At 40.5% G+C, this 14,947-nt stretch overlaps 1 protein-coding gene across 15 annotated transcripts in view; it reads right to left on the reverse strand.

The window, feature by feature from the left end:
- DLG2 (discs large MAGUK scaffold protein 2) overlaps positions 1 to 14,947 on the reverse strand; it is a 1,693,368-nt gene that overhangs the window by 923,748 nt on the left and 754,673 nt on the right. The window contains exon 1 of one of the 15 annotated variants that reach the window (XM_032393573.1): positions 11,319 to 12,373. The exons of 13 other annotated variants lie outside the window; for them this stretch is intronic. In XM_032393573.1, coding sequence (XP_032249464.1) covers positions 11,319 to 11,396 — 78 coding nt within the window. In that variant the 5' untranslated portion in view covers positions 11,397 to 12,373. Of the gene's footprint in view, positions 1 to 11,318; positions 12,374 to 14,947 lie in introns of those variants that run through there. One more of the 15 variants, XM_032393575.1, reaches the window with a different exon arrangement.

Genomic DNA, 14,947 nt, shown 5'->3' on the forward strand with positions numbered 1-14,947 from the left:
GAGATGAACGATGAGAGACTATGGACCTGAGAAACAAACAGGGTTTTAGAGGGGAGGGAGGAGGGGGGATTGGTTAGCCCGGTGATGGGTATTAAGGAGGGCACGTACTGCATGGAGCACTGGGTGTTATACGAAAACAATGGATCGTGGATCACTACATCAAAAACTAATGATGTATTGTATGGTGACTAACATAACATAATAAAATTAAAAAAAAAAAAACATTAAAAAAATGGTGGTAACAATGAAAAGGATTAGTTACAGAATGAAAATGGAAAATAGAAACAGATTAGTGAAGATATTTGCCTCTAAAAATCTCAAAACTGTGCAACCTAGAGCAGAGGTAATAAAGATGGTTATTTCTAAGAAATAGATCCAAAGTGGCTCCATTCATTTCACAGCAGGAACATTCAAAGTAGCAATTAATGCAACCACTGGGATGGAATTGTTTTCCAAATGCCATCCTGTTGGATAACTTTTTTTTTTTAATGGAAGCAGGGCTCAGAAGTCACAGTGAATTTGGATCAATTATTTACTGAAAATATCATCATAGGTTATTAATACCACCATCAAATAATATGAATACAAACCGGTAATACTTTTGGTGAAATGGAAGGAAGCTATCAGCTGCTGTTGATTTCAGACTTATAAAGGTAATGCTTCAAGTTCCTTGAGATCTGATCACAGGAAATAAATGTAGGGACATCCATCTCAATGGTGTGTGGAGCCACTAAGGCTCTGGCCAGAGGAAGGGATGGCCTGGTATTTGGAAGATCTGAGTTCAAATCCCAAAGGCCTGCCTGCCAACCACACTGGGCAAGAAACTTCCCCATCCTCACATTTTCTGGGGGCTCAGTTTGCTCACTTGAAAGACATGGGCAATAATGCAGTACTGTAGTTAAGAATGTGGGTTCAGATCTAGGTGGCATGGGTTTCAATCTTGCCTCTAATACTAATGCTAATTGTGCATCTCTGGGCACATGAATTGACTTTTCTGTGCCTCCTTTATAAAAATGAGGGTATAATAGTACTTACCACATAGGATTATTGTGAGGATTAGCTGAGGTAGAACACGTTAAATCTTAGACTAGTGACTGGCCATAGCAATGACTCACAATAAGTGTTCATTAATGTTTCTATTAACATTTATAAAAGGAAGGTTCCTCTGGTTCTGAAATTCAATATATGGAGCTTGCCCTCTCCCTTTTTTCCCAAGACCTGAAATAAAGCTACAAAGGTGATGTGATGCATTATTTTCAGTAAATAATTGACTCAAGATGAGCATCTTGAGTCATTCAGCACATACCACTTCACTTCAAATAAGAAGTAATATGCCTTGACTGACATTCACCTAGCACAGAGAATCACTCTCTGGAAAACTGCATGGTGTGTTTTGAGACAGGGGAGGTGTGGAAAAGGTGGGAGACAGGGTGGGGTGGGGGGGAGACACTTTATAAGAATAGTCTAGGATTTATTTATTAAAAAGGAAATAAAAACGGAGAATTCCCCCATAGTCAGTGTACTGACAATTTTCACTTGTTAAGATGTTCTCCTCAGTAATTTTTTTCCTCTAACCAGCAGCAGGGATATAATTACACATCTCCTCACTCTATAAAACTAGGATGGGAGGGCAAGTCCATTCTGAAGCCCAAGGGAGTAGTAGAGTAAGAGGTATCACTAATGAAGGAGTTACCAAAAGCTGCTTTGCATCCCTTCTGGAACTATGCAGAGGATGAAAATGAAGGGACTAAAGGAAAGGAGACAGGGAAGGAGAGAGGGAGGAAGGAAATATTAAGTGTTTTACAATGGACCAGATGCTTTACATGCAGTTTTTAATTGAATCAGAAACCATGCAAGGATGGTTACCGCTATTTTAAATATATGAGAACATGAATAATTAAGGAGATGCAGGTATTTACTCAAGGTCACCCAACTCGCAAGATGTTGAGTCACATTTGAACTCAAGGCTGCAGGCTTCCACTGCCACACTGTTGTTCTTGGGTGTGTCAACAAGAGCACTCACAAAATGTATAAAGGAAAGAGGTCAATAAAGGTGACAAAGGATTTATCCAAGGAGCTTAAGAAACAATGGCATGAATATAAGTCCTAGGCCAGAATGATGTTCAGAGAAGAAGAAAGAAAATGTTTTTTTCTTATTCTCTTATACCTTCCCAACCAACAACCCCTTCCAACATAATTTTTCCTCTCACTCAGCACATTAGTTTCCACTCTTCCTGTGCTAGGGAGTCGCCAAAATTTCTCATGTTAAATAGTATAAGAGTTCAATAACGCTATGAAAGTGAACATTAATGTCACTGACTTCTGCCTCAGACATGTTCATTTCATCATACCTTGCTGCAAACGATAGTGAAAAATCAGATGCCCTTCTCATATTACAAACTTTCTCCCATAGTCAATGTTGAGGAACTGTGGAGTGGATGGTATAGAAAGCAAATCACTTCTGTTTATAAATTGGACTGGCCTAGAGTAACAAGTAGGTGTGAAAGGGAAGAACTGAGGGGTAGAAAGGGAAAGAGGAGAGGAGAGGGAGGAGGGAGAGAGAGAGAAAGAAACCTAGAGAGAGAGGAAGAGAGAAATCTTTTCTTACAAGTCCACCAATCCTATCAGATTAGGACCTCCCTATTACCATCTCATTTAACCTTAATTATCTCCTAAAATCCCTACCTCCACATCTCAATATATAATCACACTGGGGGCTAGGGCTTCAATATATGAATTTGGGATGGGGAGACACCATTCAGTCCATAGCAAGTGGGGTGGGGATTCTCTATATAACTAGACTTTTCAGATTGAGAAGGTATAAGAAACAAACATTTCACACTCAAATATAAGCCTGCAATCTTCTGGCAGGCAGGACAAAGCAGCTGGAAAATTTTACAGTTTGACATATCATTGTTGGTAGTTGAAGAGAACTCTGGTATTCTGCTGGTTACTGTTTGTTTCACTTTAGTGTTAGCGGCATGGAGAGTGGGAAGGAAAGAGAACCAGAGCCTCCTACCCAGAGCTATACAATGCCTCATATTCCCTCTTTCTTCAAAGAAAAAAGGCAATAAAGAAGTGTCTCTTATCCTGCTCCCACTTTGACACTAGGTAGATTTTCCACTATATTCTTCTTACTGATACTTAAAGACATTCCAGGTCTGTCGTGCATCTTCATTTGACATACATTTTCTTAAGTTTTCTTCATGCTAGGCATTGTTCTAGGTGCCAGGAGCACAAAGACAAATAAGATCAAATCCTTCCCTTTAAGGACTCAGCAGACTTACAGCAAATCAAAATTAGAAGCAGGAAAGAGCTGAGATGCCCTTCAACAGATGAATGGATAAAGAAGATGTGGTCCATATATACAATGGAATATTACTCAGCCATCAGAAAGGATGAATACCCAACTTTTACATAAACATGAACGGGACTGGAGGAGATTATGCTAAGTGAAATAAGTCAAGCAGAGAAAGTCAATTATCATATGGTTTCACTTATTTGTGGAACATAAGGAATAGCATGGAGGACATTAGGAGAAGGAAGGGAAAAATGAAGGCGGAGGAAATCGGAGGGAGAGATGAACCATGAGAGACTATGGACTCTGAGAAACAAACAGGGTTTTAGAGGGGAGGGGGGAGGGGGGATTGGTTAGCTCGGTGATGGGTATTAAGGAGGGCACGTACTGCATGGAGCACTGGGTGTTATACGAAAACAATGGATCGTGGATCACCACATCAAAAACTAATGATGTATTGTATGGTGACTAACATAACATAATAAAATTAAAAAAAAAAAAGAAAATACCTTGTAAATAAAACAAAAAAAAGCAGGGAATGTTAAAATTGAAAGGAATCTGACTGCAGATGAAGAACCCAGAAAGATTAAGAGACTTAGCCAATGGAGGACAGGTGGTTGGGACAGAGTAGATGACACACAGGCTTACTGACCCCTAATCCAGTCTTTATCCCCCTACAGCTCAGAGGCCTCCAGCCAATTCAATCATTCAACCAGGGTTTATTAAGGGTCTACGATGTGCTAGGTGTCCTGGTGGAATGGGACAGAATCTACAAAGGCTTAATAGTTTAATTAACAATTTAATTATTTATTTGGATAAATAAGACCACCTTAGATGAAATTAGTGAATACTATAAAGCATTATTTAAAGTGAGATGGTTTCTCTATTAGCCCCCAGAATATAGTACATATGTAAATAAGATGTGTACTTTATCTGATTATCAATTTTATCTCTACAAGAATCATCATGGTTGAGCTGATCTTACCACATGGGGGTTCCCCCTTCCATCTTCACCATTCGATATAATACCATGGAATGATACCAGGTTGAGGCATACCATTCTAAAGTATAGTGAAGACAAAACAAAATGAAAAAAAAAAAGCCATTTTGCAACTAAAGTTCTATAAAATGTACTGAAAGTAAACTATCTGGATATCTGGTTCCTGGAGGACCCCCAAGTGGGAAATCCGGGCTTATTTTCAGCCACATAGTTATTCAACAGAGATGAGGCACAGGTAGATGAGAAGACGGCTGCTGTGTTAGTCTGTCCCTTCTCCACATCAATGGCTCACCCAACCCAAGAAAAGTTTAAAGAGCACATGAATAGTTAGGGTGACAGGCTCTGGATTCAGCCAGCTCTGGCCCTGAATGCTGGTTTCACTTTTTGTGATTTTGAACAAATTCTGCAACATCTTATACCTCAGTTTCTTCATCGATTAAGATGGGAGCTAAAATAAGACTACCATAGAAGGTTGTAGAAATGATTAAATGAGGTGATACATGTAAAGTACATGGCACTGTGCAAGGCATTACCATTATTAATAACAATTTTACAGTGGTTTTGTGACCTGCTATCTTCCTCTCCAGCCTACCTCCCCCTCCTTCATTTCAGCCATATCTCTTATCCTGTCCTTTCCCTCTGTTTCCCTCCCTGTCCTGCTAACAGCTGCATTGTGTGTTCTTCCAGGGTGGGTAGCAGTGCTGGGACTTCAGAACAGGTGCTACTGTCCATTTTATTGCTTGATTCACCTGCCAGGTGACAAGGGAGAACTGCAGGGCTGCATTCAGCGTGGACAAACACCTGTCCTTTCTGTCACCACAGCCCACAGACACGGGCGCTGAGTCATGCCACTGCTCATGACCCATGAGCTCTCAAAGACTCAGAAGGCTCTAAGAAAGGGACCTGAGAGGAAAACCTGTCCATCTCTCCCTGGATCAGGCTACTCTTTAATCTGCCATGAGGCAAAAATAGATGTAGGAAGATTCTATCATTCACTAAGGACTGGAGAGTCTTCAACATCAGGATGTTGCTTCTTATGCTTAAGCTATATATATATTTTTTTAAATATTTTTTTGATTTATTCATTTGAGACACAGAGATACAGAGAGAGAGAGAGAGAGAGCATGAGCAGGGGGAGAGGGAGAAGCAGGCTTCCCGCTGAGCCAGGAGCCCGATGTGGGGCTCCATCCCAGGACCCTGGGATCATGACCTGAGCCGAAGGCAGACGCTTAACCATCTGAGCCACCCAGGCGCCCCTGCTTAAGCTGTATTTCTGAATTTGCATTTAAATTTACATTTACATTTATCTGTTACAGGGAAAAATAAACTTGATATCTAGCTGACTATAAATATACGTCATATATACAGTATAGCATACAGCATATATTGTATAATATACAGTACTCGGTATGTACTATATGCACACATACGTACACACACATACATACAGAGCATTGTTACTGGCTCAGAGCTTAAGCTCTAGAGTCAGACATGGTGTCTAATCCCAGCCACCTACTGGTGATGTGTTTTTGCTCTAAAAACGTAATTATGGTAACTATCTCACTAGATCCTCATATTAGCACAGTTCTCAGCTCATCGAAAGAATTCAATAAAAGTTAACTATAACTGTTGTTTAGACATGTAAATATGTAGTGAGAGGCCAGGAGGCTCTGTAAGCTTTCTCTTCTGCAATCTAAATGGTCCCAGTTTGATTGCTTTTCATTTATTTCTTCCATAACCTTCATTTCCATTTTCCCTCTCTTCATTTACCTTCCTAAATCCAGAATAGGACAAATGATGCCAGTTGAGTCTCATCAGCACAGAATAAAATGTGTGATATATTTTAGGATTATCTATTAAATTTCCCTATGCCAAGTACTGTTATGATTTGCAAAGACATAAAAGTGATTTGATAGCAAGTGTAACCTTAAACACTTTATTTATATTAACTCATTTATCCTCAAAATAAACCCATTCATTATTCATTCTTTCAGCTATGCCATACTTCATTGCTTCTAAAAATAAACTTTTCTTTTTATATTTGAACATCTCTGAAATCAAGATGCATCTTGCAACTGATGATGTGTTAAAGTTCCATTGAAAATCTTTTTCTTTCCTTAATAATACATGAAATAATGGAGCATCTTGCAACTGATGACAACCTAGAGTCAATGAAATAGAGTATGAGAGATAACCATATTCCAGGCATTCTTTTAGGCCTTGAAATAAGGGGAACAAGATGGAACAGTCCTTCATTCGGAGAATCCACATTCTGATGGGGAATACAGGGAAGGAAAGACGATTACAGCCAATGTACAAGCAGCTGTAGGAGCCAACGGAAGACCCATCCTGGGCTTGTAGGGGCCAGGGAAAGTTTCCTAGTGATGGTGATGTCACTTCAGGTTGGCATGCAATTAGTGAGGTGTACGGCTAGCTTGTGGTCTGCTAGTCAGCCAAAGAGGAGAAGAAAAATCCTAGAAGCTAGAAAAAGCATGGGACATTCAGGGATTTGAAAGTAGTTCAGGATGCTGAATTTAGAGTGTCATGGAAGAGGGGCAAGATGTAGTGGCAGAGGGGAAAGGAGAGGTCAAATCATGATTGGCCTTGTAGACCATGTTAAGAGGTTTGGGTTGATCCTGAGGACATTGGCATTCTACTAAAGCATAGGTGTTACTTCCATTTCACAAATAAGAAAACTGAGCCCTAGAAGAGCCCAAATGATTGGCTTTAGGCTGGATAGCAAAGAATAGGACTAATTTAAATCCCTCCTTCCAGGTCCTCACCTTAAGCCCAATGCTTTTCATGTTATGCCAGGGTCACCCAGGATATTATTGTCTCTCTTTGGCCATACTGCCCCCAAATGCATTACTAGTTTATCCTCCATTTCAGTTTATGTTGAATTAATGTGTTTGGTTTAGGTGAAAAGGAGGGCAGAACAAGTATGATGGTTCTTAAGGAATTCTTTAAGGTGAAAATGGCCTAATGTCAGGATATTTGGGCTCAGTCATATCACTTGTAGGTTAGATATCACTGCTAAGCTCATCCACAGTTGTGTCTATTGGATGATGGATATTGACGTCAGTCTTTCCTAAATGCATCATGCATCCACTTTTCAGGGTATATGCTTAAAATAAAAATAGTTAAATATAAAAATGAGGACAAAAACAAATGAGAGAAAACAATGCTGATTGGGTAGTGAGGGTTCACAATTTCAAGTGTTTTCTACTCTTGCATATTATTATGTCACCAGAAATTGCATTTCAATTTATCTTAAAGCTTCTTCAGCTGCCCTCTTAGAGTAATACAATCTAGAGATGGACTAAATTAAGCAATTTAAGTTGAAATGTGACAAAAATGCATAAAAGTAAGACACTAACATCTGAATTAATTACATAGGGTCAAAAAAAAAAAAGAATAATTATTTGAACGGAGGTATTCTTTTCTGGCCAGCCAGTTTTGATTTCATATTATCACATTTAAAATAATTTTGTTCAAAGAATTTACTGGTATGCACAAACTGTCTTTTTAATGAAAGAATAACAAAGAGCCTTTTGCTTTTCTTTTCGGAAAAACAACAATGTGAATCACCTAATATCTTTGACTCACTCTAAAAAGAGTGAATCTGCAACTGCCAAGCATTTAGTTTCTTTTTAATGAAAGACATCTTTGGTTTCAATAGGATAAGCAATGAGTACAAATGCCAATGTTTAGGTTTTGATGATATGACAATTACTAGCTATTTAAAAGGAATAATATGTGCCAGGATGATAGCTTGCTATACTTACCCAACAAAAGAGGACAAAGAGTGTAAAGTCTTTAATAACAGGACAGACAATTGTCTATTCAAGATAGCTTAGGTAGAGTCTTTAGGTAGAGTCTTATCAGAAATAAGGGGGCTGAGTTACAGGATTGGTAACTTTGATTCCATAAACCTCATGACTTTTGCATTTTTATATCAAAAGTGGGGGACAAGATAAGAAGGAATGGTTAACCTTACTCAGGCAAGACAGGTGAATGACAGGTGGATGGAGGAGAATGCTATAGACTCAAGGAGTCATTTTTGGAATAGCTTGGGTAAACTTGGGCTCCAATCCAAGCACTGATACTTACTGCTAACTTAGTGACCCTGGGCTAGCTACTTTTCTCTCTGGGACTCTAGAAAAATGATTTCTACCTTATAGGATTGCTGTGAATGCATAAAGCACCTGCTGTATAATGTGCATGGACAAGGGCTATCATTAACATTACTGTTGTGCTTGTTATTATCATTACATTCCATGCTGCTATTTAACTCTATTGGCATTGAATGAGGTAAAACAGTAGACCAGGCAACCATGAATAAGGCATACTGCATGTTTAGGGATGGCATTTAGGCTTGCACATTCCCAATTAGCTTTTCAATTAATCCCAGCCTTGAGGAATTCACTTCCCAGACCACACCTGAATGCTAAAATAGGACTGATGGGCTATGATGAGTGCAGGTTGTTTTACTAGAGTAGGAGAAAATAAACTATGCTACCTATAGTAAAAAGAAGCCAAAATTTACAGAAGGTCCTAAAATGAAACCACAATCACTATCTATGACACAGATATATACCCCCAAATGCTAAGCATGCTATGAATCTAGCAATAGTTGTTTCACATTCAAATATACTAGTCATTCTCTAAATAAAACTCAATAATGATCTGATTTTATCCATCTTCCTCCATTTTATAATAAAGCACGACCACATACAGTCAGCAGCACTTTAGATCCCCCTCCGTGTTTGCAATGATGTGATCTCTGATGCTCTAGTAATACTTTATATGAATTTATTCAGCTTGTAGTATCATTTGTTCACTGTCTTCTCAGTTAAACTTTATTACTGAACTCATTAGACAAAATATTAATCCACAATAGTTGGTTTAAATAAGGCATGTAATAAAATTAGGTACACAGAATAAATAAATTATTTCCATTCACCATGCTTCAACTGAGGGCCTTCATTGTTCAAGGCAGCATACCTTTTAATTTATTCCAGGGACTCTGTGAATACAAACCCACAGGAAAAAAAAAAAAAAGGATGCTATTTTCATATTAGTTATCATCACCTGGTGTTCAAAATTAACTCCTCCTAGCTCCCTTGGCTAGCACAAGGGCATTCGAGTTAATAGTTTTCCTTTGGTCTTTATCACTCAGAGAGCAAAACTTCAGTTCTCCAATGTTGATTTCCTTACTCCCTAAGTAAGAGAAATAAATAATTTAAAGCCATTAACCCCACATTTGGTTTCTTCTTACCTAGCCTAAGCATCAGCCACCACAGAAATGAAAGGAAGGTAGCTATCACAGTCCCTTTACTGTCTTCTCCCCACTCTCAAGAATCAGAAGCCCATGTTACTTTGTTGGATTACCATCCTTTTAGGTTCCATACAAAGCATTTTCAGACTGCTGTTCTCCACATTTCGACCCAAGTCTGAATTAAGTGCCACTGGGAGATTCAACTTTTCTTTGCATACTAATTTGGCATAAGGCATTACCTCCCTGTGGCTTTCAGAGCCATTTGTGGTCCTGACAGTCCCCTCATCCATACAACCTATAATTTTCATAAGAAGAAGGCACTTTTTCAAAACATTTGCTCCAATAAAAGACCTACTTACAAGTCTCTTTCCTTAAAAATCACTTGAGAAGCAAAAAAAAAAAAAAAAACAAAAAACAAAACCCCCCAAACCCAACTGTTCAATATATATGTTGCTGTACATGACAATTACATTTGCAGTCTTGTCACCTGGAATATACAGAATAGGAACAGGATCAATTCTCCCCTATCATTGCCTTCCTCCCTCACCACAAGGGCCATTAAATAACAAGTCTATCATCATTCTACAATCCTCACATCTGGACAGTGAAAAAAGCTACAAAAAAACCCTAAAGTCAGAACTCCAATAATGTTTTCTCTTTTCACATTACAAACGATCATATCTCGGGTTTATCCCTGGATTCCTGTTCATGTTATCAACATTTCCACTCTGAAGGAACAAATAGCAAGTCAAAGTGAAGGAACATTCACAGTTGGGAGGAAGGACTATGCCACAGGCCAGGAAAACCATCTCTGGGTCAATCTCACCAGGAGATTTAAGGCCGAAAGGAGACTAGACCAAAGATTCCTCAGAGAAATATGGAAAAATCTCAGTTTCACAAAATTTTGTTTCCTAAGGAAGTTTCCCCAACACCTATCAAATTGGACACAAAATTTCCTGAATATGACAGTTTGGTCAGTGCCTCTGAAAGCAGAGGACAAATTAGGGATGAAAGCTTGTAATACATCTCAAGACTTACAGGCCATTTTATTTTCTTAGAGAAAGATAATTAGTGAGGGAAATCTACACAGAGGTTCTCTAGGAGGAAACAACTAGTCATGCTGAATAAAAGAAATACAAAGCCACTCTCTAAATGGCCATAACTACCCAATTATAAATATAATTCGTACTCATTGTAAACACTTTTGAAATGATGGTTCAGTGGATCTGAAAAGATACCAAGCACCCCTCTGGAGTCTAGTCAATGTTACTGAGAGTCCCAAGTATGTGTTCCTAGGACACACACTAGGACGTAAGTACTGGAGAAAGGCTCAGGGATTTATAATGCCCCTTTCAGAACCAAACACTGTAGTAATAAAAATAATGCAGTACAGCAACAAGTTTACTAGAGACCTCCTGGAAGAAGCAAATATTTCAGCTGTTCAACTGCTTTCACCCTATGCCATTTAATGGAATATTAAGTCTCCGCCGAGACACTCTATCAGTTGCTGATTTCACCTAATATTCTGATGAGAGGATGATCCTGCTTAACCCCTACTGCTCCCTTCCCAAGTAGCAAAGCTCCAAGAGTTAGCCCTCCTGTGAGTGGCATGGGCTACATTCACAGTGAGAAGCAGGTTCTCACCCCAAGCTAATAAAGACTGCGTCTGTACTCAGACTAGCAGTCCAGAGCAGGCAGTTGACAAATCCGAAAGGTAATCTTCACCCCCACTCATTCCATACCTTTTCTGATTTTGCCTTCCTGGCATTGTGCACGAACCTGCGACCCAGCTTCTTGGCATACCAGATAGAGGCAAACATAGCGATGCCAATGGAAGGAATTCACAACGAAGCTGCTGCACAATCAACTTCCCACCTCGGCTCAGAGACAAACGGAATCCGGCTGGAGCTGTCACTTGCCGGCTGTTGCTTTCTCAGTTCCTCTCATGCTGGTTAGCCGAGGGAGAGGGTGGGAGGCAGGGGCAGGAGGGGCTTGGGGGGAAGGCAGTCCTGTTTGGCCCGGTCTGCAGGTATATTTACATCCTGCCAGCAGGAGGTCCGCGCGAGGCGGGCGAGGCGGGGGCTGCCTTCACTAGCCAGCTCACACACATCCAGTCGCGAAGTATCTGTCTGCAGTTCTTCGGGCACCGTCCCCAAACTCCATGTGTGTCAGGAGGAAGGGAAGCCGCAGTCAACTCCTCCAGGAGGCGGCTCACCTCCCGCTCTGGTCTCCGGCATTTGCACTCCTCGCTTGGCTTCCCTCTGTCTTGACAGTGCGTGCTGGCAGCAGTAGCCAGGAAAAGACAGAGCCACATACAGGCTCGCAGGTAAAACAGCCAATACAGGAGCTGCCAGGCACGGTGGGGGCGGGGAGGGGGGGGCGAGGCAAGGCCACCACGGAGCTGGCCCTGGGGGCCCAAACAGGTGTCCCTGGAGCCTGAATCCTGCTCCGAAGCTCCAAGAATTTCCAGCTATTAGGGTGGCTGGAAACAGAAGTGTCCATCCCTCGCCCCCTCCCCAACTTCCTTTGGTCCAAGGAAAGTCTTATCTCTGATCATTAGCCAGGCTTTTCTACAGCTTGCAAGAGCCACGCTTTATTTCTTTGGAGACTGGCCTGGGACAAAGGGCAAAGTGAGCAGGAAAAAAGTGTACTCCCAAATGCTTGGATAAAGGTCCTTGGTTTTCAACCTCCTCAGTTCTACCTCTAAAGTAACAGAGGCCTCTTTTGTAAGCACAGGTTTTCAACATGGGGACTGGGGGATGGAGAGGGACTTAAATCTACCTCTAAACTAAAATAGAGCAATCTTTTTTTTTTTAAAGATTTTATTTATTTATTTGACAGAGACACAGCGAGAGAGGGAACACAAGCAGGGGGAGTGGGAGAGGGAGAAGCAGGCTTCCCGCCGAGCAGGGAGCCCGATGCGGGGCTTGATCCCAGGACCCTGGGATCATGACCCGAGCGGAAGGCAGAAGCTTAATGACTGAGCCACCCAGGCGCCCCTTCTTCTTTTTTTTTTTTTTTTAAGTCTAGAGTTTTCTTGCAGTAATATCCAGTGATAAATGAAGGACTGTAATATCACTTTGGGGAAGACAGATTTACAGCAACTCTTAAACCATGGTCCTTTGAAGAATTTTCACATTTGATTCTACCACCAGGTGCTTTCAACTCCAAGTGTCTTATTAGGGCTTAGATTATTATGTGAGGCATTTCAAAGATAAAGTCAATTTTAAGGGACAAGCATTCCCGCCAACGAGAGATAGCGGTTAAGCTTTTACCCATCTTACTAGAGGACAAAAATTAGACTGCTCATCTTGACAAGGAAAACTTTCCTTCCAGTGATATACAGATGAGACTCAATCCAGCAAATGTTTTCCGGCTGATCGGACAGAACTGCCCTAAGAGCACCAATGGTCCAAAGAACGTCAACACGCTTAGAGACACTGGAAAAGAACTCCTTTCTTTCAAATAAGTCACTTGAGGTTTACTCTCAAAGAAAGTTGGGTCTTCAGTCAGCCAGAAGCTCTTTTATACAATATAAAATGGTCCTCCCCCTTATCTGTGGGGGACACATTCCAAGATCCCCAGTGGATGCCTGAAACCACAGATAGTGCCAAACCCTACATATACTATATTTTTTTCCTATGCATACATACTTATGATAATGTTTAATTTGTAAATTAGTCACAATAAGAGATTAACAATAACTAATAATAAAATAGAACAGTTATAAAAATATATTGTAATAAAAGCTATGCGAGTATCATCTCTCAAATATAACTGATTGTATTGTCCTCACCCTTCTTCTTGTGGTAATGTGAGATGATATGATGCCTACATGAAGTGAGGGAAGTGACACAGACATTGTGACATAGCGTGAGGCTACAGCTGACCTTCCCACCGTAAGTCAGGAAGAGGATTATTTGCTTTCAGACAGTGGTTGACTACAGGTAATTGACACCTCGGAAGCAAAACCATGGATAAGGCGGGATTCCTATACTAGATGTCTTGGTAGGCACCTGGAGGCAGAATAAGGCAGTGTGGGTTAGGACAGCAGTCAAGACCCACATCTGTGTTACTCACTAAGGTAACACTGATGCCTAAAACAGTGTTTATTATTTTTTATTTATTTTTTTAAAGATTTTATTTATTTATTTGAGAGAGAGAGTGAGCAAGAGCATGCAAGAGCACAAGCAGGGAGAGAGGCAGAGGGAGAGAGAAACGGAGAAGCATACTCTCCACTGATCAGGGAGCCCGATACGGGACTTGGTTCCAGGACCCTGGGATCATGACCCAAGCTGAAGGCAGACGCTTAACTGACTGAGCCACCCTGGCACTCCTAAAACAGTGTTTAGCACAAGGAAATCAATGTATGTCTGTTGAATAGATAAATGACCTGGGTTTTAACCGGGGCTTTGCTTCTTATCTCCTTGTTCTCTCCAAACTTGATTTGCCTCATCTGTAAAGTAAGACAATTAGGCAGATGATTTTTAAGGCCCCTCCCTGCCCTCTGAGTCTATGATTCTGACTATGAGTCTTCATGTGAGTACTGAACAGAAATGGGCAGTGCTCACCAGGGGCACTAATGACTCCGTGTTCTGAAAAGCTAACAGCAGCACCCTTGGGGCAACCCAGATCCTTCTACCTTCCACAACGTGCGCAACTGCCACCTATGATTTGGTTTTGCCATTTTCTGTTTCTTTTGCTCCGTGTTCCCACTTCCTATCAACGTGACTTTTCTTGTATTTCCTTTTGTCACTCTTCGACAACCCCTATGCAAAATCCTCCACATCACACCCTGTGCTCTTTGGAGGAAAACTGCCACAGAAATCCAGCAAATAAATAAATGATAACTCCTGCTTTAGTTTTCAAAGAGCTACTCAGCAGGACCGCAGCTTACCCTAATATTGCCATCATGCTAAAGGTATTCATTATTCCTTCATATGAGTTTGTCCAAACCACGGTTTAGTTGAAAGACTCTTCAGTGAACAGAATAAAGGAGATCGAAAGTGGAGGGGGGAGCAATTCTTCCTAAATTAATGAGTAGAAATATCTGTTTTTAATATTTTAAGATGGAATTAGTCAATAAAGAGGTGAGAAAAAAAAATGTTGAGCTTTCAAACCACTGATATCATGGAATCAAAGAATGTTAATTTACTCTGATGGGAATGCCAGATCAGAAAATAATGTTTGCACTTTCTTCATAAGATAAGATTTCCTAAGTCACTGAAACTGGGGCTTGGAGAGATCTTTGATGTTTGATCATATTGTTGGTTGGTTTTGCTTTTAAATTGAACCTTTAATGCCCTTCTTCACACACCTGACCCTGCGGCTTTATTAACTTTTACAGGATGGAGTTCTTAAAATAAATTGG

The sequence above is a fragment of the Phoca vitulina genome, unplaced genomic scaffold, assembly GCF_004348235.1.
Source record: "Phoca vitulina isolate PV1807 unplaced genomic scaffold, GSC_HSeal_1.0 scaffold74, whole genome shotgun sequence".
Classification (NCBI taxonomy): domain Eukaryota; kingdom Metazoa; phylum Chordata; class Mammalia; order Carnivora; family Phocidae; genus Phoca; species Phoca vitulina.